The sequence below is a fragment of the Strigops habroptila genome, chromosome 3 (assembly GCF_004027225.2).
Source record: "Strigops habroptila isolate Jane chromosome 3, bStrHab1.2.pri, whole genome shotgun sequence".
NCBI classification, from domain to species: domain Eukaryota; kingdom Metazoa; phylum Chordata; class Aves; order Psittaciformes; family Psittacidae; genus Strigops; species Strigops habroptila.
In genome coordinates, this window is record NC_044279.2 from 749,827 (window position 1) to 776,369 (window position 26,543).

Here is a 26,543-nt window from a genome sequence, read left to right on the forward strand (position 1 = left end):
ACCGCCCCCAGCACTGCCCAGGCCACCACTAACCCACGGCACTGAGGCCTCGGCTACACGGGGTGTGAACACTTGCAGGGACGGTGACTCCAGCCCTGCCCTGGGCAGCCTGTTCCAATGCCTGAGCACCCTCTGGGGAAGGAATTGTTCCTCAGCTCCATCTAAACCTGCCCTGGGGCAGCTTGAGGCCGTTTCCTCTTGTCCCATCCCTTGTTCCTTGGGACCAGAGAGCAGCCCCCTCCTGGCTCCATCCTCCTGTCAGGCAGCTGCAGACAGCAATGAGGTCCCCCCTGAGCACACTAAGGTCCTGGTTCACCATTCCCCATCTCCTCTGCTCACACCCGCCCGCTCCAGGCTCGGCTCTGCCTGTCCCCCCGCACCACTCCCCCCTGCAGGAGCCCAACGCCGGGCCCAGCGGCGGGCACCAGACCGGGGCAGCCGGGCCCGACGCGGGGTGACCCGTGCCGGGGAGCCCGAGCTGCAGCCCGCGCTGGGGCGCAGGGCGAGGCCCTGGGGAGCGGCGGGACGCGGGAGCGGGGCGGGCTGAGTCCGGTTCAGCGGCGGTCACTGCCGGCCCGGCCGCCATGACACCCGCCCCGGGGCCGCTCTGCACGGCCGGAGCCGTCTCGATGGTGGTGGCGGCGGGCGCGGGACCTCCGTGCCGCCAGGGGGCGCGGGGCGGCGGGGCGGGCCCGGGCCGGGCCGGGCGGAGCGGGCGCTGCCATGGACGCGCTGTGCCGGGCCGAGCCCCGGCCCCGCCGGCCCGCAGCCGCCTCCCCGCTGCCCTGGGCCCGCTTCTCCGCCTGGCTCGACTGTGTCTGCGTGGTCACCTTCGACCTGGAGCTGGGCCAGGCCATGGAGGTGCGGGCAGGGCCGGGGGGCGTGGGGCGGGCCTGGGCCTGGGCAGGGCCGTAGTATGTGGGGCGGGTCCGCGCCGGGTCCGGGCAGGGCCGGGTCCGGGCAGGGCTCGGCTGAGCCGAGCCGGGGTGAGGTGAGGTGTGTGGGGCGGGTCTAGGCCCCGGAGCTGTGGGTGGGAAGGGTCGCGGAGCGGGGCAGCGAGCGGGCAGGGGGCGGTGGGTGAAGAGCAGACGTGCGGGGGCTCATCCCCCTCCACCCCGCGGGCAGCAGCGCCGGGGGGGGCCGGGGAGGCAGAGCCGGGCCGGGGAAGGGCCCTGTGGGTGGGAAGACGGGGCAGAGCTGTGCGGGGCAGTGCTCGGGTGCAGGGCTCAGGGTGCTGGGCTGTGTATGGGGGTCCGGGCGCAGCGGGAACGCTGTGCAGGAAGGGTTGGAGGCTGGAGGTGGTGTGGGGAGCGGGGGCTCGGGGTGAATCTCGCTCACAAGCACGGGTCTGATGTGTGGGGTCAGCAGGAGATAAGGAGGAGCTGAGGGGGATGTCACAGTACAGTGACAGGGAAGGAGCTGGGAGCTGGGTGGGAATAGGGGGGGCGATGGGGAGATAATGGGGTGCTGAGCAGCTCTGTCAGCAGTGTCAGAGGACCTGTGGTGTCAGGGGCTTTCCAGGAGATCTGGTACATCACTGAGGGGCCAGAGAGGATGAACTGGGAGGGAAAGGCTGGATCAGCTTTCCTGATCCCTGGAAGCTGCCTCTGAAAGAGGATTTGAAGGGAGGTGGGTACCCACGGTTTGTCCCGTGGCTGAAGGCAAGAGCGGGTGGGTGTTGTAAGGCAGTGTCTGGATCATTCTGAACTGAAGGCATTATTTCCAGTTCCTCCTCTGTAGAGTAGCTGTGGGAAGAACTCCTCACTCCACCCTTGTGTAAGGAGGTTAACAGTGTTTTTCAGAGATCTGAGGCTTTTTAAAGTCATGCTGAAGCTTCTGAAGGGAGTGGAAAGTGGCAGAGATGAAGCCAGCCCATTTCTGCTCTGTTTCCTTAAACACTTCACTATGTTTCTTTCCATGAAATCTGAAATAAATAAAAGCAATCTGCTGTAGAACAGTTTCACATGCTCTGGACTCTCTCCTGGACCTGATATGCCTTGGGAAGGATATGGATCCCGAGATAATAATTAGTATTTGCAACTTAATGTTTTATAGGTGTGTTTTAATGGAGCTACAGAGGTGCTTTCCTGCCAGTTTTATTGCACGTGTGGCGTTATAAGGGGGGGACTTTGTAATCGAGGTACATTCGATTGAGTGATGTGGGTTGTTAATCCCTGGAAAGGTCTTTTTCTTCTTTTGCTTTCTTTCTCCTCCTTTGCCTGCATAAGTATTGATGGAAAGATGTTTCTCATGTGGCTTGAATGACCAAGACAACTGGGAACACCTCAGCACCTGGCCTGAGCGAGGACACAGCCCTCTGTCCCTTCTCCTTTGAGTGTCTGTGTGGATTTCTGTCTCTGATCAAAGGGTTTGGGCAAGAACTGGGGTTCTGTGTTGGGTGAGACACCCAGAAAGGAAGCCAGGCTGAGGAGAACTTGTGTGATAAAGATCCATGGTCCATTCTTAGGGGTTGGGAAAATAAGAAAGTTCAAGCTGTTACTGTCTTATAGGGGAATTCCAAGTAAAAGCATTTGAAGCAGTGCAAATTCCACAATAGTGGAATAGCCAGTAGTCAAATGGGGTCATTATCTTCCTGCTTATCTCCATTTGGTGCCTCAGTTGGTCTAGATTGGGTCCACATCTAGTTGGTCCAAGATCAGCTCGTCTCCAAGCTGGTTTGTGCAGCCAAGAAGAGGGAGTTTCATATTTGGGCTCTCAGCTGCACGTTTCTGGGTTAGAAGCACGTGTGTGGCACCAGCCCTCAGGCCTGGCTGAGCGTGTGTGGGAAGTTTGGAACTCCGATGGCAGTTTGCCACAGGCATGACCAGGTTGGTGTAGCTGGCTGGGAGCAGATCTTGCCAGAGCTCTCTGTGGTTTCGTGGGTGTGCAAACCTCTGCAGAGTGATTCACACACAGGAGCTGATCACACACCCGAGGGTTGCACCGAGCGACAGGCTGCAAATACCTGGAGGAACTTGTGCTACCTCACGCTCACAGCAAAGTGAGTCAGCAGGAGGGGAAACCTCTGCTCTGGAGGTTGCACCATCCTCGTGCATCACGTCTGTCAAGCAGTGTGTGAAGGTGCAGTGTGACCTTAGGATGTCCCCTGCAGGCCTGTCCCTGTCAGGGTTTCTGTGCCGAGACCTTCCCATCCCTTCCTGGAGATGAGTTTTTCCCAAGTATAGGATTCTTCCCAGGTAAAACATCTCATTTTCTATCCTGGAATGGGGTAGGCTCTGTGGATACAACCAAGGGCTTGCTTAGGGTCTGCTCAGGTTTCCAGATATCGTGTGACTTGTGTTCTGTGTAGTCATCTTGAGGTGTGGATACACCATTGGCCTGAAATTCAGCGAGTCCTACTCTGCTGAATGTATTTAAATATACAGTAGAAAAGGTGTTACGAAGGAATCCCAGGCTGGTTTGTGTTGAAGGGAGCTTAAAGCTCCTCCAGCTGCAATCCCTGCCCCGGGCAGGGACACCTTCCACTAGAGCAGGTTGCTCCAAGCCCCTGTGTCCAACCTGGCCTTGAACACTGCCAGGGATGGGGCAGCCACAGCTTCTCTGGGAAAAGTCTGTGCCAGCGCCTCAGCACCCTCACAGGGAAGAGCTTCTGCCTCAGAGCTCATCTCAATCTCCCCTCTGGCAGGTTAAAGCCATTCCCCTTGTCCTGTCCCTCCATCCCTTGTCCAAAGCCCCTCTCCAGGTTTCCTGGAGCCCCTTTAGGCACTGGAGCTGCTCTAAGGGCTCCCCTTCAGGAGCCTTCTCTTCTCCAGGCTGCCCCAGCCCAGCTCTCTCAGCCTGGCTCCAGAGCAGAGCTGCTCCAGCCCTCGCAGCATCTCTGTGGCCTCCTCTGGCCTCGCTCCAACAGCTCCACGTCCCTCTTGTGCTGTTGCCCCAGAGCTGGATCAGGACTGCAGGGGGGGTCTCCCCAGAGCGCAGCAGAGGGGCAGGATCCCCTCCCTGACCTGCTGCTCACGCTCTGGGGGTGCAGCCCAGCACACGGGGGGTTCTGGGCTCAAGCACACACTGAAGCCGGGTCATGGGGAGCTTCTCCTCACCCAACACCCCAAGTCTTTCTCAGGGCTGCTCTCAAGGCAGGTCAATGCAGAAATCAGGTACAGTTGCTGTTTCTGACTCATCCACTGCTTGATGTTTCTTCAAGTAGTCAACTACAGAGAGCAAAAACACAGGAGAGAGAAGACTCGTGTCTGAGATGCTCCTCTCCAGGTTGGGATCCCCACTGGCCGCTCGCTGTCCGGCTCCACAAGGATACCAGCTTCTGCGGTGCTGCTGTCACAGGAACAGCACCAAGTCCTCCCCATGGTTTGGAAATGTCCTCTTTTCAGTGGCGCTGGCTCCTCCCTGCTGAGCTCTCCCAAACACAGGCACTTTGTGGAGCCGGGTTACTTCAGAGTCACCAGAAGTCATTTTCGGGATGTGTTGCTATGACAGCAGCCGAGCACTTGGCACCCAGCAAGGATCTGCTTCCAGCAACATGTGTCACCTCCACGCTTGTTAATGCACCAGTGATGGGAGAGAGGGCTGCATCACAAGTTAGGGCATGATTTAAGCCCTTTTGGGCTATTTCTGAGATATCCAGGCACTTTCACAAGTAAAACATTCCTTTCTGTTTACTGTCTTTTTGCTTTTGAAAAGTTCTAGCCACTGATTGTTACTGCTTTAGACTGGGGTTTTAATCTGGTAAATACTTGGGGATTTCTCCTCCACCCCAAAACACAGAAACACTTCAGACTTAAACTGAAGAGGATGCAAAGAAGCAGAAGATAAGGCTTATTTTTCAAAGACATCTGAGATTTTGGGTCCATCAGTACCCTCTGCTCAGTCAGAAGCCTTTGAGCCTGGTTTTTTTTATGTCTTTCCTTTTTTTTTTCCCCCCTAAAATACTGAGCACACACCTCATAAAGAAACATAAGCTTAGCATGTCATAGAATGGGTTGGGTTGGGAGAGACCTTAAAGCTCCTCCAGCTCCAACCCCTGCCCCGGGCAGGGACACCTTCCACTCGAGCAGGTTGCTCCAAGCCCCTGTGTCCAACCTGGCCTTGAACACTTAAACTTGGGCCCACAAAGCAGTTGGGAACCATCAGTATCCACTTCTGGTCTGATTTACTTGCAGAAAGACCCCCCAGAAACAGCAGCAGCAGGATTCTAAGTCTATCTTGACTCTTGAACCTAAGTTTAGATCAGCAGCAAGAGCGATGCCGTGAGGTTCCTGAAGCTTCTCGATGAATCAGCGTCAGATGTCCCGGTCTCTGTTCCTGGTCTATCCATTATTACATGGGAGTGAACCAAATAAAGGGTTGTATGAGCATTAAATTAGTCCTAACCACAAGGATTTATTCAGTCACTAGTGCAATAATCCAACGAGCAGTGTGTCTTCTCCTGTGGTGCATCCCCTCATGCTCTGGTGTTCATCCTCTAGTCGTACCTTCACCGCTGTAGCCGCACATGCTCATTTTCCTCCTGCTTTTTTGCAGCTTCCATCTTTCAGAGCAGCTTTAACTGAAGGCTAATCAGGGGAATGTTTAATTGTTCACTTGGCTCCCTCTCCGAGGCTGATGAGATGACCTTGCCAAGGAATCAGTGGGGAATTGTCAGAGTGGAGCGAGCTCGCTCGGTGAACTTCCAGCGCTCTGGCATGGTGCCACTGCTGCTATTTATAGCCCTGTAAGAAGAGCTGAGCTCCTGATTTGGGATCCAGATGACTCGCACACTGACCTGGAGCAGAGTCACTGCAGAAGCCTGATGAGCACATCTCCGTTTCCCAAGTCATTCAGGGCTCATTTCTGCCTCATCCACTTACCTAAAGCCACCTGCAACTTCTGCACATCCCCGTCAGTGCATGCTGTGGGGCTGGGGAGAGAACTGCTGCAGATCTGTGAGGGTTCTGGTTCCTGTCCCCTGCCCAGGGACATGTGAAACTCATTCCTGCCGTAGCTGTGTCATTTCTCACTCCTCAGTGTGATTGTTTCTGCAGTGGATCTTGCTTTTGCCCTCAGCTCTGACCTGAGAAGTCTTGCATGGACTTCTCTTTCAGTGGGTTACAGCAAACACAGGAGGAGTGTTATCAGCATTTACACAGTTCAGCTGCAAGGCTGGAGTCTTTAACTAGAGCCTTTGACAGTCTCTCTTATCTGAAATGCTGGCTGATAAATTGGGTGGAACAACTCAGCTGTATGCTGACAAAGCATGAATGTTCAAGCTGGTGCCAGAGCCACCTCTTTCCTTACAAACTAAACCTTGGCTTGTCTTTCAGGGAGGCTAAAACACAGCTCTGGATCCCCTCAGACCTCTCCTGCTGCCTATTTTCTGCTCTTTAGTCACAGGGGACAGCATCTCTAGCTGAGCACTCACCCAGGACTCTTAAATAAGTGTTTTCACCCTGAGGCTAGGATATATTCCCAAGGCTGTGTCTAACACCAGACTCGGTGTTGGTTAGTGTACACAGGATGTGCTGTTTTCTAATCTCTTCGTACAGTCAGAACCTTTGTCTGGACTATGATTGTCTCACCCTTGATGACTGCTGCCTCCTTTCCTCTGCCCTTGAGGACAGCAATCCTGCCCTTTGCTGCTGCAAAGGTGGTCTCCCAGCCCTGGCTGTTACCACTCCCTGTGCCATTCCCCAGCGGCTCTTCCTTCCAGACCTCATCACATCTATGGCACTGCTTCATTTTTAAAGCCATTCATAGTCTGTCACAGAACCCCAGACTGGTTTGGGTTGAAGGGACCTTAAAGCTCCTCCAGCTCCAACCCCTGCCCCGGGCAGGGACACCTTCCACTAGAGCAGGTTGCTCCAAGCCCCTGTGTCCAACCTGGCCTTGAACACTGCCAGGGATGGGGCAGCCACAGCTTCTCTGGGAAGAGTCTGTGCCAGCGCCTCAGCACCCTCACAGGGAAGAGCTTCTGCCTCAGAGCTCATCTCAGTCTCCCCTCTGGCAGGTTAAAGCCATTCCCCTTGGCCTGTCCCTGCTGTTTCTTCTCATTTCATTGCTGTGAAATCTGTTTCTACCTCTCAGCAGCTCGTGTTGCCACCTTCCTCACTCCTTCAGAGGATTTGGTGGGTTTGGTGAAGTGTGAGTGACTTTTTAGCAAGATATAAAAATTCAAAACAAAAAGTGACCTCCTCCAAACAACAATTGGAAATACACAAAGTCCAAAACATTCTCTACAGGACATTATTTGGGGCAATTAAACTCATATTTAGATTCAAAATTGAATAGGAATGCTTTCCAGGCTTGGAGAGTGAGCATACGTTACCATCACTTCAAGCAGCGTTGGAATAGTCCTCTCCTGCCTGCTTTAGAGAAACCAGATGTTTGCACATCAGGAACCTGTACAGAGAAGCCAGCAGAGGGGTGGTGGGGCTCTTTGCTCACTCAGCTCCCAACTCTGAAGTTCAAACCTAAGTGAGAAAGAAGCCATTTGGTCAATCTCCAAATCCACCTGAATAAATAAATCCAGATTCTGTGACAGGTCAGTGCAGTGGGCTCCTGACAGGCAGATTTGAAACGGGTGGATGCACCTTCTTGTAGGATGTGTTGTGTCGGGGACAATAAGGTACTTATTGTATGGCAGCAGTATGTATAGATGGGTGTAGAAGTCATGGGGAACAGAGGGATTGACGATGGCTCTTGTCTCTTTTACAGCTGGTGTATCCTTATGACTTCAGGCTAACAGAGAAAGAGGTAAGAACTATTTTTAATGATATTCCCCTGTTTTTAAGGATACTGAGCAGTAGTCATGGAAGTTTTCTAATGTGTGCTCTTGTTTGTTACAGAAAACCAGTATCTGCTACTTGTCCTTCCCAGACTCCTACTCAGGTAGGTAATAGCATCTGTTGGCCTTGCTGGGATGTGTCAGTGCCATTAGGAAAGGGATGAGTTCATGATGGAAAGAGTGAGTCCTCGCCTCTAACGCTGTGACGTCGAGGAGCACCCCTCCCTTAGGTCTGAACAAAGAGGTTTCTTGGCATTTTGATTGCTCTCTGCATATAGAATCTGGGATCGAGTGGGTGATGGGACAATATCTTGATAAGCTCACATGTTCATGCTTCACCTGTGTCAGTAAGGTACAAAAACCAGTCACAGAAGGTAAGTTCTCTGAAGTTTGCAGCTCTCAACTGCAGCACTTCTGTGTTTGTGATGAAGAGCAGCAGATGGGGAGAGGATGGATGCTTTCACAGGATTCCCAAAGCCTGGCTTTATAAATCAGAAAGGTGGCACTAAGAAATAAGCAGGTTAGTTCATCCCAGTACCTGTTTCTTTAAGGCTGGTTCCTCACTTGTTTTGCTACAGCTTTGCCCAGTTTAGTTTGAAATGTTTTTAAGGATGTACTTGCACTAGAGCTTAGTGAACACTCGCACTAAGTGTCCCTTTTATCCAAGTAAATTGTTTCCTAATAGTAATATCTTCATTACACACACACCCAGCAGTCATTACTCTTCTTCAGAGCACAACATCTGCAGGCAGTGGGAAGGGAGCATGTCCTTTCATCCTGTGGAGCATCTTAGGCCGTTGAGCCTTGCATTTTGTTCAGTGAGCTTGGTGTGTTTCCTCATAGCTGACTTGCACATACTCTGCCCTACTCCTTTTGCCTGTCCTAACCAACTGGTGAAACTCCTGAGGAGTTCATGCTTCTTTTTCCTGCTGGACAAATTATTCTTGGGGGGGATGAACAGCACGATGTGACCCAAGGGGTGCCCAGCCATGCTGCTGGAGCTGTTGTGCAGGGGATTGTCCTTAAAATCAGTGTTTGTGGGGTCTTGTTTGTAGGTTTTTCAGTAGGGTAGATAACAAGGGGTAGCTACTCAGGATTGATGATACTGGCTGATGTCTGTAAGGTTCCCAGCAATGGCCTGGCAAGGCTTAGCTTAGTGATAGTGGTTCTTGTGGTCAGCTGTGTGTCCTGCACTGGGGCTTGGCGGTTCCTTTTATGCTGTTGCTCTCCACTTTATCTTCAGTTTTGGAGTTCCTTGTGACTCAGCATCCCTGGTTATGTCAGCACTTCCGATGTAACCAATTCCCAGCTTTCTCTTGGCTGAAACTTCCCCCTGAGCGTTTGTGATCTCTCTGTCTCAGGTGGCCTGGGGGACACTCAGTTCAGCTTCCGCCTGCGCCAGTCGGGGGGGCAGAGGACCACTCACTACGAGGATGATGGCGAGTACAATAGAGAAGCCCCCCTGACGCTGCAGGTCAGTTGGGTTCAGTGCACTGCTTACACCTGCTAAGCAAATATAGTGTTATTGGGTTAAAAACCAGATATGCTCTTGATTTGTTTTCTCTGCGTGAAATTCTCTGGCTATGGGAACAGTCAGAAAAGGGGAAAGCTTTCAGCACAGGGACTTACTTCCACATTAGGGTTAATACGCATAGAGGGCTGTGTTGAGAATCCCAGCTACTGTGAGAGGTGGAACTGAATCAGGAGAAGCCAGCTTAGGGGTCATGGCTGGCTACAGCAAAACGGTAAATGGTGGCACACAGATGACATCCAGCAGTGTGCACAGCTACCTGTGCATGTTTCCATGAGGCAAGACAAGAATATCCTTGCCCATGTTTACCTCTTTTGTTGAGGAATGATGATTCTTTTCTTGTGTTGCAGGATCTATGTACATGAACCCAGACAAAATAATTGGTGTGCCACAAATCCACACTTGGGCTTGCTCTGCATGGGCTGGTCTAGCCATACCCAAGCACTAAGATCAGGAGTGTCCATTAGTTGTGGGTTTCCATCGGTGAACTGCCCATTTCACACAGAGAAGGGATGTGCTGAGCACTGTTGCTTCTTCTCATAGAGCAGATGGCCATCAGATCAGCTTGTCCTCTTCTGCTTTCTCCTTTGAGATGGTGCTTCCTGTGCATGTGCCTGTTTAACACTTCTGCAATCTTTTTGTGATGTGCAATCCAAAAAACAATTGCTGGTCTGAGAGGGAGCAGGAGGATAGTATTTTGGGAGAGAAAGGTGCCTTAAACTGTGGGGCTTCAAAAAATAATGCAAAGTTAAAGATAAGTTTGATGGGTTCTGCCTTAAATACCTGATAAAGGGGAATGCAATGTGTACCATAGAGGACATTTCCTCCTCTCAGAAGATGAGGTGTTCCTTCCTCAACAGTACATTGTCCTCTAGCTGGCAAGGAAAAGACAGTCAGAGCTCAACAGTGGCAGCACAGTGAGCTCAGTGGGTTGGCTGAGCTGGTCCTATTAGTGGAAACCTCAGTTAACCCTTTAGATGATGGCCCTGAAGGGGCTGCAGAAAGGGGCTGCAAAAGGTGCTACCCAGAGGCTGTAATTTGGGTGAGGTTAGATGTTTATCTCCTCTCTATCTTCCCATTTGGAAACTCTCCTGGGTAGCTTGGCAGGGATAACTCTGTAAACAGGAGGGAATGCTGTCATTGCATCATCACAGGAGTGCAGTGTGCTGTTAGGTCAGTGGCCAGAGGCAGTTTGGTGGCAGCAGGGCTGGGTTTCTCAGTAACAGCACTGTTGGTCTCTTGCAGAGGGAGTCAGCTCATTACTTTGGTTATGTGTACTTCAGGCAAGTCAAGGACAACTCCATGAAGAGGGGCTATTTTCAGAAGGTGAGTGCTGCAACCAGATAGCTTGTTACTCAGCTGCTACGTAGCTGCAAGAAGGCACCTATCCCTAGCTGTAACCAGCACCACTTCCTACGTGACACCCCCGGTGCTTCTGCAGGAAACAGCAAAGGTCACAGGGAACAGGAATATGTGGAAAGTGTCATTCCAAACAAAGCTGGATGCTGTTGCCATGGTGCGTTCAGCACACGGGCAATGACCTGCTGTCTGAATCATGAGATCCTCAAGCACCTGAACATTTGCTTCAGTACATGCTCTGGTGTCACAGATAGTGAGAGGATCTGCTCGTTGTTGCTGGTTATACCTTAACCCTACTCTCATTACTAGCCATCTGGGAATGGATTTCCCCCTGTGATGCTGCTTCTGCCAGCAGCAGTGGCACTGCTCGTACCTCACCAACACTGGCTCTTATTATAAATTCTTGTGACACAGACACTGGGAAAAATTATATAAACTGCAGGTTTATTTCAGCATAAATACACAAAGTGCTTTGTGTTCTTCAGCCAGGTGGATATGGTCACTGCCTGAAAGAGAGTGGAATTGCAGACTGCTTCTAGGAAAGAGAAATACTTTCCTTTGGTCCTAAGATTTACCTTTCTCTATGGGTCCCTGGAATTACTCTTTCAATAGTGTTTTTTCACATCAAAAGATAAAATGCCATCCTCTCAAACAAATGAGAGAGGGTCTCAGGCTGGTGAGGGGCCAGAGAAGTGCCACAAAGATGATCCAAGGAGTGGGCAGCATATGAGGAAAAGCTGAGGGAGCTGGGCTGGGTCAGCCTGGAGAAGAGAAGGCTCCTGAAGGGGAGCCCTTAGAGCAGCTCCAGGGCCTAAAGGGGCTCCAGGAAGCCTGGAGAGGGGCTTTGGACAAGGGATGGAGGGACAGGCCAAGGGGAATGGCTTTGACCTGCCAGAGGGGAGATTGAGATGAGCTCTGAGGCAGAAGCTCTTCCCTGTGAGGGTGCTGAGGCGCTGGCACAGACTTTTCCCAGAGAAGCTGTGGCTGCCCCATCCCTGGCAGTGTTCAAGGCCAGGTTGGACACAGGGGCAGCAACCTGCTCCAGTGGAAGGTGTCCCTGCCCGTGGCAGGGGTTGGGGCTGGAGGAGCTTTAAGGTCCCTTCAACCCAAACCATTCCATGATTCTAGCAAGAACTCCACCAGTAGAAATGCTGCTTTAAAGCAGTTTCGTGTTTCTGATGTTGGTTTTTAAGTGTAGCCCTCTAGTAAGCAGTGTGAGTATATCCAGTGCTAGAAATGATCATGCCCAGGGGTCTCTGACTCCTAACTGTACCTTTTTTCAGTCTCTGGTGCTGGTGTCACGCCTTCCATACGTGAACTTGTTCCAGTCCCTGCTGCAGCTGATTGCTCCCGAGTACTTTGACAAGCTGGAGCCATGCCTGGAGGCAGGTGAGCCCTCACATTTCAGGGGAGGCTTTGCACATCGGAATCTTTCAGGGGTTTCATCAGGAGGTTCCTGAAAGACAGTTGAAATGTTCCAAATTAGTTCATTCTGGAACAGATTCTAACAGGGAAAAACCTTCATTCGAGTGGTTGAATGTCAAAATTATAAGCAGCTGTAAAGGAAGCATCAATGGGAATGTCTGACAACCCTCATAGATGCTGCTGTCAGTTTTGCATACAATGTATTCCCAGAGAGAGGGAAACCTGCTAATGCTACAGCTCTGTACAGGTCTTTATTGCACTGTTCAACTTGATTTATCAGCAGTGTAGTGCTGCTGGGATTGCACTGGAAATGGTGGCGCAGGTGTAAGTCAGGTGAGCACTGTGTGCAGTTCTGGTGTCCTTAACATCAGAAGGACATGGAGCTGTTGGAGCAAGTCCAGAGGAGGCCACGAGGATGATCAGGGGCTGGAATAGCTGCCATACAAAGACAGGCTGAGAACATTGGGGCTGTTGAGCCTGGAGAAGAGAAGCTGCGTGGAGACCTCTGGGCAGCCTCCAGTGTCTGAAGGGGGCTACAAGGATGCTGGAGAGGGACCTGCATCAGGGACTTTAGCAACAGGACAAGGGGTGATGGGTTCAAACTGAAACAGGGGAAATTCAGGTTGGATATAAGGCAGAAGCTCTTCCCTGTGAGGGTGCTGAGGCGCTGGCACAGGGTGCCCAGAGAAGCTGTGGCTGCCCCATCCCTGGCAGTGTTCAAGGCCAGGTTGGACAGAGCCTTGGGTGACACGGTGTAGTGTGAGGCATCCCTGCCCATGCAGAGGGTTGGAACTGGTTGATCTTAAGGTCCTTTCCAACCCAAACTATTCTACGATTACTTGATAGAGGGTTTGTTTGCAGCTAGCCAGGGGAACACGTGCACTAGCAATGAGTGATAACCGAATGGCCAGAATTCACAGGACCGGCTGAATCAGCCGTATTGACCTTCAGATTCAGCTTTTTTCTTTCCCTGTGTCCCTACAGTGTGCAATGAGATTGATCAGTGGCCACCTCCTGTGCCAGGACAGACCCTGAACCTTCCAGTGATGGGCGTTGTCATTCAGGTACTTGTTGCTGATGGTCTGTGCTCAGCAGCAGACTGGGGCAAACGGGGAGGTGGGATGTGTATTCGTTTTCTTCTGGGTGTTCAGTTTGCTGTTTACTTCAGATTCTTTTCCTTTAGCCCCACCCTCTGTACAATTAGACTTGGGAATTGAGGAAGCTGCCTCATGCGGATGGTTCTTAGGGAAGAAAGCAAAGTGTGTGTGCATGATGATTCCATCTCCATGGATAATCTCTCTGTTCTTATTTGTAATCTAGGTGAGAATCCCATCAAGGGTGGATAAGCCAGGATCAAGCCCAGTGAAGCAGTTCAACCAAGAGGTGAGATAAAGCATGGTGTGACACAGGCCAGTGATGAGCAGAATCTAGACTGCTGAGGAAGGAGGGTGGAGAAGAACTGGAACTCTTTCAGCCTTAATCCTGTTTGAAACCACTCTTTACTGCTTTGAATCAGCTTTCATTCTGATTCTTGTTCATTTCATCTTCTCCCTTTTCCTTCTCTTTGAATAATGTTGTCATCTTTCACAGCTTCTGGTACCCATATTACTATGGTACTATGGGTACTTATTGTCTCCATCTGTATCTTAAGCTGTGTCTTCCAGCAGAGGAAACTGGAATATAAAGGAGCAGACATGGGAAGTCTTTCACATCTTGAAAAGAAGGGGTTCTTGATGATCTTATAGGAAAGGAAATTCATTTGGACCTTAAATGCTCAATCCAGGTCCATTCCTCTAAGTGTTAATCTTGTTCTCTTCTTTTTGTGCTTGTTGTAGATCACTTTGTGATAGATGTGGTCAGTGTAGGTGGCATTTCAGGCAGGAGGCTTCCATTTACTAACAGTTTTGGGTTTGTTTGGTGTTTTCTCTTCCTCATTTAGAATCTGTTACCAGCCCCACTGGTTCTCCCCAGTATTCATGAACTGGATCTTTTCAGGTGAGAGCCACCATCCCTGCAACCCTCTCCTCTCCCTCTGCTCTTTCCTCTCCCTGCTCAGAGCATCCTATAAATCCTAGGGATAATGAAGAACCAAAAGTTACTGCTTTGCAGAGCATCATTTAGAATACTGGGCTTGCAGAGCTTGTGCAGTGTTTAAAACTCTGTGTGCTGCCCTTACCACAACCCTGTGTCCTGGTTAGAGGAGGTTTCTTCTCTTGACTTTGGCTAGTGATCAGCTCAAGCTCTGACGTGTCAACATTGAGTGTCTGAACCAAACTTGTCTGCATTATCAGTGCAATTCTAATAGAGACACATCTGCTGTAATCCACATGCATTTTACTTTGCTTAGATGAAAAGACACACTGAGAGCAACATGATCAGCAGGTTGCTTTACATCGCTTAAAGCATTTCCTTTAAGCATGTGTGAAATGGTTGAGCAGCATCATGTGCAAAGACATGTGGCATTGTTGGGGAATGCTAAAACTCAATCCTGGGTTGCAGATTCCCAGATAGAAGCACATCTGGGCAGGGGCATATGCATTGACTGTGTCTGGTTGTGTCTGAACTGCATCTCTAACCTCAGCTCGTCATTCTTCTGCTCACTAACAGATGTTTCCAGCCAGTGCTAATTCACATCCAGATGTTGTGGGAGCTGATGTTACTGGGAGAGCCAATTGTTGTCATGGCACCATCCCCTACAGTTTCTTCAGAAATGGTTCTGGCACTTACCAGGTAATGCCATGAAATCTGGAGGTGCAGGGAACTGGAATAATGGATTCTGGCAGCTCTTCTCTTTCAGGTGCACTCTTGTGCCGAGTCAGTTGTTAGCTTGAGCTTGCACATGAAAGCATGGGAGACAAATAGCATAGCAAGAGAGTGTTGCTCATATTCCATGATGGGAAAGAGGAGTAAAAATGAATTTCCTGTGCTGGGAGACCTGATGGGTCATAGCCCTGAGGAACTTTGTCTCCTCAGCTTTGAACTCTGCTTTAGCAAAAAGAAACCCCCAAACCATGGAACTCCTCCAAAGTGTTACCTCTGGCAGGACAAAACCACTGCTCTAGGACATACACCTGATGTCAACACACATTCCTCCTCTGTGAAGGGTTCATGTCTGCTCTTACAGCTGCCTGGCTCCTCTGAGGTACTGCTGTGACTACCGCCCCTACTTTACCATCCACGACAGTGAATTTAAAGAGTACACCACCAGGACACAAGCTCCGTAAGTAGCCACTAGACCCTTGCTACCCCCTTGCCACTGCTGTGTGAAGGAAACCCCCAGCTTAGCATTGTTCTGCCTTTGTTTCCCCTCTTTCCAGGCCTAACATTGTTGTGGGAGTCACGAACCCTTTCTTTATCAAAACTCTCCAGCACTGGCCACACGTTCTTCGAGTTGGGGAGCTCAAAACGTCAGGTAAGGGTGGAGCTACTGTCCTGTTGTGCACTCCCACCTTGTGGGAGGCTAGCAGTGAGCTCACAGTTGTGGTGCTAGCTGTTGTTTTACACATCTTTGTTCCTGTGAGAGCTGAGAAGCCAAAGGCCAGTCCAGACTCTGCCTCAGTTGATGTGCAGGATGAGCACAATGGCACAGACAAATCATGGAGAGGATAACTTGCTGCAGTTTTTTAAGCGTTAAGAAAAGGAGAAGTCCTTCCTGGGCAGGAAAGAGAATATTGGATAGAGAAGGAGAGGGAGGTGGAGAGATAGGCTGGTATTATTATCTGTGAAGCCAAGGAAACCTCTAGGTTGAGGAGCTGGGTTTTGTGCAATGCCTCCTTAACACCTTCCTGTCCCAAAACTGGAGCAGGAAAGTTAGCAGATGAGAAGGCTCATGTGAAGGTGGAATTAAGGGAGGGTATCACTGAAGAGGTACCAGTGTAGGACTGGATATTCTCAAGTGCAAAGTGAATGTGTGGTGGATGCTGTGGATGTGAGGATGGATTCAGAGCCTGAACTGGTCACTTGGTGTGGTTCCACAGGAGACCTGCCCAAGCAAGTGAAGGTGAAGAAGCTGGCGAAACTAAAAACCCTAGATACAAAACCAGGTAAGTCCTTTTATCAGACATTACTCTGTTCTCTTTACCCTTCTACATGGGGATTAAGCATATGAACATTGCATGTGTTGTTCTTTGTATCTCAACAAATGGACGCTTTAGTGTCACCATCTTCTCACATGTTATCATCGTCTCACACTTGGTGTGCTACACAGTAGTGGCATCCCCAGTGTAATACAGAAAACTGTACAGATTTGTTCTGAGGTAGAAAAACCCAGTATGAATTAATTGACAAATCATTTTGTTGAGAGGGACTCAACAAAATCATTGGTAGAGGGGCTTTGGACAAGGGCCTGTGGGGACAGGCCAAGGGGAATGGCTTTAACCTGCCCGAGGGGAGATTGAGATGAGCTCTGAGGCAGAAGCTCTTCCCTGTGAGGGTGCTGAGGCGCTGGCACAGACTTTTCCCAGAGAAGCTGTGGCTGCCCCATCCCTGGCAGTGTTCAAGGCCAGGTTGGACACAGGGGCTTGGAGCAACCTGCTCTAGTGGAAGGTGTCCCTGCCACGGGCAGGGGGCTGGAACTGGAGGAGCTTTAAGCTCCCTTCCACCCAAACCCATCCAGGATTCTGTGACTTTAGTCTTGGGAGAACAGCTTCTAATTTTCATGGGTTTATTTTGTATCTCATACACACTTTTTAGATGTGATGGAAGTCAAAGGGACTTGCTTGCCTAGATACAGCTGTCCCTTAACTAAATGTTCCTCTCAGGCCCAGCCATAAGCTGACTCCAGTAAGCTATCTCACCATCAGCTTAGCATCAGAAGGCCCTTGGGATAGTTTAGTGTCCTTTACTCCTGCTATGGGTACTGGCTGCATGAGCAATTCCTCTATTCTTGTAATAGCTTTTTAATCATTGCTGTAGTTACACGCACACAGCAGCCAGGGTTAGGGAATTTGGGTTCTGTAATCCCTACACTATATAGCAGTGCTTCCTCTAGGTACGTGGGCAAAGATTTGATTCTAACATCTGTTTTTTTCCTGGTTTGGGGTTTTTTTTCAATCTAGGAATCTATACTTCTTATAAAACATTCCTGCACAAAGACAAAACCCTCATCAAAAGATTACTAAAGGTAAGGGCTTGCCACTGTCCTACATCCTGTATGTTGTTATGGGAAACCTGTGCTAACAGCTTGATTTAAATAGACAGAGCTCTCCAAAAGGAACAGACTTTTTAGACTGTGCAGTGGTTTAGTCAAGTGTACTTGGACATGTTCATCATGCCAGTTTTAACATTTTTCACATGATATTACTAATGGGGACCTACAAGAAACCTGGAGAGGGGCTTTGGACAAGGGCCTGTAGGGACAGGCCAAGGGGAATGGCTTTAACCTGCCCGAGGGGAGATTGAGATGAGCTCTGAGGCAGAAGCTCTTCCCTATGAGGGTGCTGAGGCGCTGGCACAGACTTTTCCCAGAGAAGCTGTGGCTGCCCCATCCCTGGCAGTGTTCAAGGCCAGGTTGGACACAGGGGCTTGGAGCAACCTGCTCTAGTGGAAGGTGTCCCTGCCCGGGGCAGGGGGTTGGAGCTGGAGGAGCTTTAAGCTCCCTTCCAACCCAAACCAGGCTGATTCTATGAACAGTTGTTGTCAAAAAGAGTCTGAAAAACAGATTGTAGGCAGTGAAATGTGAGTAACATGTTTAACTGGGGGGTGGAATGTGTGTTTTGGGCAGCAGTTTTCCAGTCTACTCTGGACTGGCTGCTTCTAGCTGCAGAGTTTGCAGGTCCTGCAGCTCTCTGTGTACCAGAGGATGGCACCTTTGAGAACATGCTCTGTGCTTGCAGGGGATCCAGCGGAAGCGCCCATCCGAAGTCCAAAGTGCCCTTTTGAGACGTCACCTTCTGGAGCTCACCCAGAGTTTCATCATTCCCCTGGTGAGGAGTTGAACACAGACGTGTCAGAGGGGGGTGAACAGGAGATGCTCGAGTGACAAGTTTGCCCTTGCTCTCTCTTATTCACCCGTTGCTGAGCATCTATAATAGGTTCAAGATGTGGCACTCCAGAGATGTATTACTCCAAGGAATAGAACAAAATGTCTCTTGAAATGTCTCCTTGATTTCAGTAATCAGCATTAAATCTGCAGGTCGGATACGCAGCACACTGTGTGTGAAGGCAGAACATTTGCAGTGTAGGAATAGATGTTCCCTGTTATTTGATCCTGATGCCAACTCCTTGCTCTTTTCAACAGGTAGTCAAAGCAGATGTATAGGGAAGGGACAGGAGCCCGAAACATTCCTCTAATGCTGGAATCAAACCCATGGCCAACGTTCCCTTCTGGCTTGGGAAGCTTGGCTGTAGAGCTTTAGAGGCTCCATGTGGTGATCACCACCCAGGGCAGGTTTTAGTGAATGCTTGCTTTCAAGGCCTTCCCTGTTGGCCAAGTTTGGCTCCTCCCCTTCCTTTCCGACGCTGTCTTAGGAGGCAGAACATGGGAGGACAGAGCATCTTCCCAGGTTTAGTCCCTCTGCCAGCTTCTTCCCACCTGACCTCTGCTCACGTGGCATGCTCAGGATTGCTGCAGCATGGCTTTGTGACCCAGCCGTGGTGGGAAACGAGCTGGAACACTTGGGCTCATGTCACAAGAAACTACAAAGTGAAAACCAGAGAGGGTACGAGGCTGTTGCTTGGGTCTTTGATGTGTTGGAGAAGACCATCAAACTCCATGAGCATGCAATAGGCTCCTTGATGGTTGCAACTTGATTTTTTAATTAATTTTTGGGTTTTATTTCTTCTTAGGAGCATTACATTGCAAGTCTGATGCCTCTGCAGAGGGCCATTACTCCATGGAAGGTATGTTCAGTTTCCAATCACTTCTGCTTTCCTTTGCCTGCAGGGATGGGGAATAGTTCTGCCATATGCTGATCACACACTCTGATACTCTGTGTGAACTTCCCTCATTGAAGGAAGAGGGTTATTACTCCTTTAAATACAAGCTGAAACAAACACTGGGGCAGATGCTTCCTGTTTTGCAGCAAGCTCAGCTATCGTGAGCCTCATTTAAATTTTACTACAAGGCTGGTTAAGATGTTCATGTATGTTTTGTTCTCATAGTTACCAAGTCTGCCTTCTTCAGCCTCTTACCCTGTAAATACCGAGCTCATCTTGCCCCAGTTTCTTTTGGTGTGTGTAATATGGTCCTTCTGTTGTGCAGAACCCTCCACAGATTCGTCCTTTCTGTCAAGATGATTTCATGAAGACCCTTGAGCACGCTGGGCCCCAACTTACCTGTGTGCTTAAGGGGGACTGGTTGGGCCTCTACAGGTAAGATTTTGGTGATTCCCTGCCTTATCCCCTTAACAGCCTGTGCAAGTTGTAATGAACATCAAATCCTGAATTAGAACGGGAGCAAAAAAGGAGTTTCAGGACAGAGACAGGTCACCTGAAAAGCTCGTGTCTATGAAGAGTTGATTAACTAAGAATGTCAGGAGAAACAAATGCAGGACAGAATCAATCCTGTGGTTTATGTGGTTCCATAAGAAGGACGTGGAGCTGTTGGAGCTGTTGGAGTGAGTCCAGAGGAGGCCCCGGAGCTGCTGCGAGGGCTGGAGCAGCTCTGCTCTGGAGCCAGGCTGAGAGAGCTGGGCTGGGGCAGCCTGGAGAAGAGAAGGCTCCTGAAGGGGAGACCTTAGAGCAGCTCCAGTGCCTAAAGGGGCTGCAGGAAACCTGGAGAGGGGCTTTGGACAAGGGATGGAGGGACAGGCCAAGGGGAATGGCTTTAACCTGCCAGAGGGGAGATTGAGATGAGCTCTGAGGCAGAAGCTCTTCCCTGTGAGGGTGCTGAGGCGCTGGCACAGGGTGCCCAGAGAAGCTGTGGCTGCCCCATCCCTGGCAGTGTTCAAGGCCGGGTTGGACACAGGGGCTTGGAGCAACCTGCTCTAGTGGAAGGTGTCCCTGCCCGTGGCAGGGGGTTGGAACTGGAGGAGCTTTAAGGTTCCTTTCCCGCCCAAATGTTTTTTTTTAAATATGGAGAAGGGAAAAACTTCCAGCAGGTGAATGGAAACAACAGTCATGGATTAGTTTGGTTGCTGTGATAAAGTTTGTACCGTTTTACGCTTTAATGTATTCAGCAGCAAACCAGCAGCTCTGCTCCTGATGGGGTGGTAGATAGATTTCATTGTGGTTATCTAACAGTTTGGAAGTAGCAACACACAACAAGCTGCTGCAGTAAGTCCTCTGAGGTTTGCAGCAGTTGATGTACACACAGACGATTACACATTCCAGAGCTCATAACTGTGAGAGATTTTGCATACACACTATTTCTTGTGCTCCTAATCAAACCCTTAATTCAAAGATGTGTCTGTCTGTATCACAGCAGCATCTTGAGATCTTGGACTTCACTGTGCTGGGGGTGCATAAGCAGGAATCATAGAATCACAGAATTCCAGACTGGTTTGGGTTGAAGGGACCTTAAAGCTCCTCCAGCTCCAACCCCTGCCACGGGCAGGGGCACCTTCCACTAGAGCAGGTTGCTCCAAGCCCCTGTGTCCAACCTGGCCTTGAACACTGCCAGGGATGGGGCAGCCACAGCTTCTCTGGGCAACCTCTTCCAGAGTCCTTGAAGCTGCAAAAAGAAACTACAAACATCAGCTGGGTTCTGCTGCGGAAGTGTTCTCTGCAGGTCACTGAGGAAGTAGATGCTAAGTGGGGCACTCTGAGTAGAGGGAAACACTGAAATCCAGCATCTGAAATGTCCCTGCTGTTAATGAAAGGGGTGCAGAGAACCTGCTGCTGTGGTGGCTGGGACTCAGCTCCACACAGCATCTTAAACTGTCTCATCTTTTTCTCCCTCTGCTGCCACAACCGTTGTGTTTCAGTTCATTCCTTTTCAATCCCATGTTGAATTATATCTAAAATCCTCTGACACAGATAAACCCAGGTATGGTGCTGCTCCCTTCTTCATTTTCCTTGTAGCTCAGTAAAAACTGAGGTTTAATACTGGACTGCACTGGAGAGGTGCAAATTGCAACCCTTTCACATAGCCTTGTGAAAGCCTGATACCTTGTTTATGTAGGAGAGATGTAAATCACCAATTATATGGGACTTAAGTCCACACTGGCAAATGGTTGAGAGCTTTAAATATCAGGAAAGGAGTTAAGCAAGATACTTGTGGCTGTAAGATGTGGCTGCCCCATCCCTGGCAGTGTTCAAGGCCAGGTTGGACACAGGGGCTTGGAGCAACCTGCTCTAGTGGAAGGTGTCCCTGCCCGGGGCAGGGGTTGGAGCTGGAGGAGCTTTAAGGTCCCTTCAACCCAAACCAGTCTGGGATTCTGTGATACTAGAGGAATGTGAATTCCTTCCCAGCTATCATAACTCCAAAGGAAAAGTGGGACAAAATAAGGCTGCAGAAGGGCACAGAGCCCCGTGTCTTGCCTTGGCTGAGGCGAGAGCTGATGCAGAGGAAGGTGTGAGACTGCAGCGTTGCCCCTCTCATTGGTGACAATCTGCTAAAGCTGCTCAGCTATATCATGTTCATGCCTGAGCTGGGAGAAGCCTCTGGTGTAGATAAGATAGGAGTAGAGCGTGTAAGCTCATAATCACTGACATCCCTAATGGCTCTGTGGAGCAGAGTCTTCCTCTCACATCTCTGTGGCAGTAGGAAGGGTGATGTGTGCAGTGGAGCCACGAGCTCCTCTGGAGCCCCCTGTCCCCAGCTCCATGTCACCTCTCTTTCCACAGGCGGTTCTTCAAGTCTCCCAACTTTGATGGCTGGTACCGTCAGAGGCACCGGGAAATGACCCAGAAGCTGGAGGCCCTTCATCTGGAGGCCATCTGTGAGGCGGTATGTTCAGCTGCAGTATTGAAACCAGTGCCAGATGATTCCTCCTCAGGCCTGAAACCTGGCAGATGAGGGTGCTGCTACCTTGGACACTTACTGGTGCACCTCAGTTCTGCACTGATGGAGTGGGACAGTGCTTTGTGCCCTTGGGAAACAGAGTTCTGCCTCGTGTCTGTCAGTGCTCAGGGATAAGAGCCCATGCAGGGGACAAGAGCATGAGCAGCTCAGCTCCTTGCTTTGTTAGCCGCTCCAGGTCCTGCTCTGGCTGCTTCTATCAACTGTTTCTCATCCATCAGGCCCTTCCCAAGCCAACAGCCAGGCTGGGAGTGTCATCTCTTGCTGGCTTCCTTAGTGCCTAATGAAAATAGGTAGGAATTTTAGTAGTGGCTGCTGCTCCACTTTCTTAAACTGCGCAGCTGCTGAGGTCCATGGAGCTCTGGCATCCTACCCAAGAGCATCTAGAGCCCCGAAACCACCTGTGTGCTGGGCTGCATTGAGAGGAAGGTGAGCAGCAGGTCAAGGGAGGGGATCCTGCCCCTCTGCTCAGCTCTGTGAGACCCCACTTGCAGCACTGTGTGCAGTTCTGGTGTCCTCAACATAAGGAGGATATGGAGCTGTTGGAGCAAGTCCAGAGGAGGCCACGAGGGTGATGAGGGGCTGGAGCACCTCCCGTATGGGGACAGGCTGAGAACATTGGGGCTGTTGAGCCTGGAGAAGTGAAGCTGCTGGAGACTTCAGAGCAGCTTCCAGTGTCTGAAGGGGGCTACAAGGGTGCTGGAGAGGGACTCTGCATTAGGGACTGGAGCGATGGGACAAGGGGTGATGGGTTCAAACTGAAACAGGGGAAGTTCAGGTTGGAGATAAGGCAGAAGCTCTTCCCTGTGAGGGTGCTGAGGCACTGGCACAGGGTGCCCAGAGAAGCTGTGGCTGCCCCATCCCTGGCAGTGTTCAAGGCCAGGTTGGACACAGGGGCTTGGAGCAACCTGTTCTGGTGGAAGGTGTCCCTGCCCGTGGCAGGGGTTGGAGCTGGAGGAGCTTTAAGGTCCCTTCCAACACAAACCAGTCTGGGATTCTCTGATCTCCAGCGCCACTGTTCAGCAGTGCAGGTCCTTGGGCACGCTGTGGGCAATGCCAAAGTTGCCTCCTTTTATTAACAGGCCTGATTCTAGCAAATAGATTTCAATTCTGAGCAAAGCACAAGGTACATGGTGCTGCCTGGAGGAGGGGAGCCTGCACTGCCTGTTGTGTGACTGCATCTGCCCTCGATTCTTCTCCTCCAGGCAAGAACTTGATGCTGTCATGGTCAAGAAAGTGGGGAGAACTCATTTAGGGTTAAGTGCTGTGAGCAGAGTTGTGAAAGAGGATGAGAAACCTCCTCCTGGCTTTTATTCCAGGCTTTTTTTAGGGGTATCTCTTTGGGAAAAGTTTCTGTAAAGAAGAAATGTCCCTGAAGAAAGCTGTTCTCTCTCTTTAGAACATCGTGGCCTGGATGAAGGACAAGTCTGAGGTGGAGATTGTAGACCTGGTACTAAAACTTCGTGAGAAGCTGGTGAGTTTTCTTCCCTTCTTCCTGCCCTGACTCCTTTCTGTCTGTATCTCTGTGGCAAGGAGAGACCAGGGACACGGATCACACTTGTTGCTTAGAAAACTTTGTTCTTGATCCCTGATTTGGAGATTGGGACAGTCAGGAAACTTCAGTGTTTGTGTAGAAAAGGATGCTCAAATGATGCTGCGAGGGCTGGAGCAGCTCTGCTCTGGAGCCAGGCTGAGAGAGCTGGGCTGGGGCAGCCTGGAGAAGAGAAGGCTCCTGAAGGGGAGCCCTTAGAGCAGCTCCAGTGCCTGAAGGGGCTCCAGGAAACCTGGAGAGGGGCTTGGGACAAGGGATGCAGGGACAGGCCAAGGGGAATGGCTTTAACCTGTCAGAGGGGAGACTGAGATGAGCTCTGAGGCAGAAGCTCTTCCCTGTGAGGGTGCTGAGGCGCTGGCACAGACTTTTCCCAGAGAAGCTGTGGCTGCCCCATCCCTGGCAGTGTTCAAGGCCAGGTTGGACACAGGGGCTTGGAGCAACCTGCTCTAGTGGAAGGTGTCCCTGCCCGTGGCAGGGGCTGGAGCTGGATGAGCTTTAAGCTCCCTTCAACCCAAACTACAACTCTATGAACATTGTTCTGGAAGCCATCTAGGAACTAGAGCATGTGGATGGTACCCAGAGATTTGTAATCATCTGGGTCAGTGAGATACATAGAGATAAATGGTAGGAAATGATGTAGCCCAGTCTGGGAAATTCTGCTCGTCCCTGAGGTCCGGCTGGCTCAGGACCTTCAGTACCTGCTCCTGCTGTCAGTGGGCACAGGAGATCAGTGTAAGTGCAGGGTAGGCACTGCCACCTCCTGCCAGTCACCCGGGTGAGTGACCTGTCTGAGACATCGTGGCTGTAAAACCTTCGAGGGTCCTTTATAAACATGGTTGATATGAACTGGTGCAACCAGCTGAGATCTTGAGCTCAGTTGAGCTCTCGGACTCCATAACCACCTACGGCAGCAAGTCTGGTGTCCTATGGAGACAATGTGGAGTTTGCTCAGGAAAGGCACAGCAGGAGGAACGCTGAAGCTGTTTTAACCTTCCCCTGTCTCCCTGCAGGTCCGAGCCAGGTGCCAGCACCTCCCTGTGAAGGAGGAAACGCTGCAGAGGGTCAGTCTGTACATCGAGACCATCATCGGCTCCCTGCCCGAGGATCTGCAGGCCGTGCTGCACCACCACTGAGCATGGAGCAGGGACTCTCGGGGGCAGGGAAGGGTCCTCCCACCCCACCCCAACCTGTGGGCAGCTGCAGTTGTGTTTGGAAAGGAAACTTCTTCCCTGCTCCAGCCACATGCCCTGATCTGGACCTTGCTCACAACCATGTAGGATTGTGATGTGGTCAGCTCTGTAGCAGGATTGGGAGCCACGTGCACTGGTCTCTGCCTACTCCTGCTTTGAGGAGCTGGATTAGGGGCTGTAAATGAGACACTGTTCCCTGTGTGGCTGTTGTCAGGTCAGAAAGGGACAGCCAGGCTTCCAGCAGCATGTGATAGGCTGTGCAAAACATGCATTGCCCATTTATACATCTCCATCTTCATCTGGTGCTTGGGCTCTCCGAATTCCAGTGCCTGGGAGAAGCAGGACCAGCCTTGTAGGGGGCAGCTGGTTTCAGGACAGCTTCTGATGATAATCAGAATGGTTATAATGAGAGAGATGCTGTTCCCCGCATAGAAATGATGTGAGAGAATTGTCCCTGCCCATCAGCAGCCTGACTCATGCTGGCGTGAGCTTCAGCTGCCATGGCAGTGGGAGGATGAATTGCTGGACATGGAATGCTGTGTTTCCTCCAAGGCAGAGACAGAAGAAGAAGGGGCTGGTGCATGTGCAAGGAACAGCTCTCCAGGGATCCCAGCGGGTGCTGTGTGAAAGGCAGCTGCTCCCAGAGCTCCACAGAGAGGAGCTGGCCTCCAAATGTCATTTATTCAGCTTGGAAAATCAAGTTTGTGTGCTCTAATTGCATACAAGAGAGCTGGAGCTCTGCTGGGCACTGAGATAACGTGGTCAGTCCATGTGCTGATAAAACACGTTGGAGAACCTGACTTCTGCAGCCTGCGTCAGCCTTGCAAGTGGGCACTTGGGGAGCAGCCCCTGTGTTAGCCCTGCGCCGAGGGCAGTGGGGAGCAGCCCCTCCAGCTCCACCACAGCTTATCCTCACCACAACCCAGCTTCCAGCTCCGTCATTCTGCTCCCGTTCACCTCCTGGGGAGGACAGAGGGATGTGTGTGTGCTTCAGGGTGAATGTAGGAGAGACCTGAGGCTCTGCTGATGCCCTCTGCCTGACAGAGCCACCTCTCTGCCTTGGAAGTGGATTTGCCATAACCCCAGGGCTGGTTGCTGCTCCTATAACTGCACTTCACCCCCCACCAGCCTGGTCAGGGCCTGTTTGCCTGAAGAACAGCTTTTAGGCTGGGTCTGGCAGCGTGCTGTGCTCCTGGGAGGAGCCCTGGAATGTACCTTTGCACAAGGCCGGAGAGCGCAGCACTGCAGCCAGGGCCTGCACAGAGCTGTCAGCAGCTCACGGCGCTGTCTCTGGTGGCCTCTGCCTGTTGCTGCCCTGGGGCTGCGGAGATGCTGGCGAGTCCCGGAGGTAGCTGAACCCTTCCTGCACTTTCCCCTCCAGAGCCAGGCATGGGCAGCACAGGAACAGCGGGAAGCTGCTGGGATTCCCACCACCTCCAGCCTGGAAGCAGCCACGTGAGGAGGCACGGCCGTAGCTCCCTGTAGTAAGGAATTTGTACAATACTCCTAGTGTATATTCTGTATATAGAGTTGGTGTGTGTCCGTGCAATGGCTCTGCAGTGACTGTGGTGGACCAAAGCACTAATGTATAGTAGAAAACATTAGTTTAAAAAACCCCAAATGAAGCCAAGCTGTGTCCTGGGCTTGAGTCTCGGTGGATCTGTTTCATTGGGAATGGGGTTTCTCTGCAGAGGTCTATGGAGTTGGTTGTCCTCAGCGGGGTGGTTCCTCAATCACTGTTAGATGTTGTCAGGGGCTCTGGGTCAGCGCAGGGGCTCCTGTCCCCTTCACAGACATCTCTGTGGGGTTCACTACACCCAACCCTGCCAAGGGCAGCTCAGCTTCCACCC

General features: G+C 51.1%; 1 protein-coding gene across 1 annotated transcript; it reads left to right on the plus strand.

The window, feature by feature from the left end:
- Positions 1-700: 700 nt before the first annotated feature.
- DENND6B (DENN domain containing 6B) lies at positions 701-26,336 on the plus strand. The gene is made up of 20 exons (XM_030472078.1): positions 701-861; positions 7,666-7,704; positions 7,797-7,839; positions 9,097-9,209; positions 10,512-10,592; positions 11,909-12,014; positions 13,035-13,114; positions 13,371-13,433; positions 13,990-14,045; positions 14,658-14,780; positions 15,175-15,270; positions 15,368-15,462; positions 16,028-16,093; positions 17,108-17,172; positions 17,885-17,974; positions 18,837-18,890; positions 19,252-19,361; positions 21,777-21,879; positions 23,351-23,425; positions 24,514-26,336. The coding sequence occupies exons 1-20, from the start codon at positions 724-726 to the stop codon at positions 24,634-24,636; spliced, it is 1,719 nt and encodes a 572-aa protein (XP_030327938.1). The 5' UTR covers positions 701-723; the 3' UTR covers positions 24,637-26,336.
- The last annotated feature ends 207 nt before the right edge of the window (positions 26,337-26,543 follow it).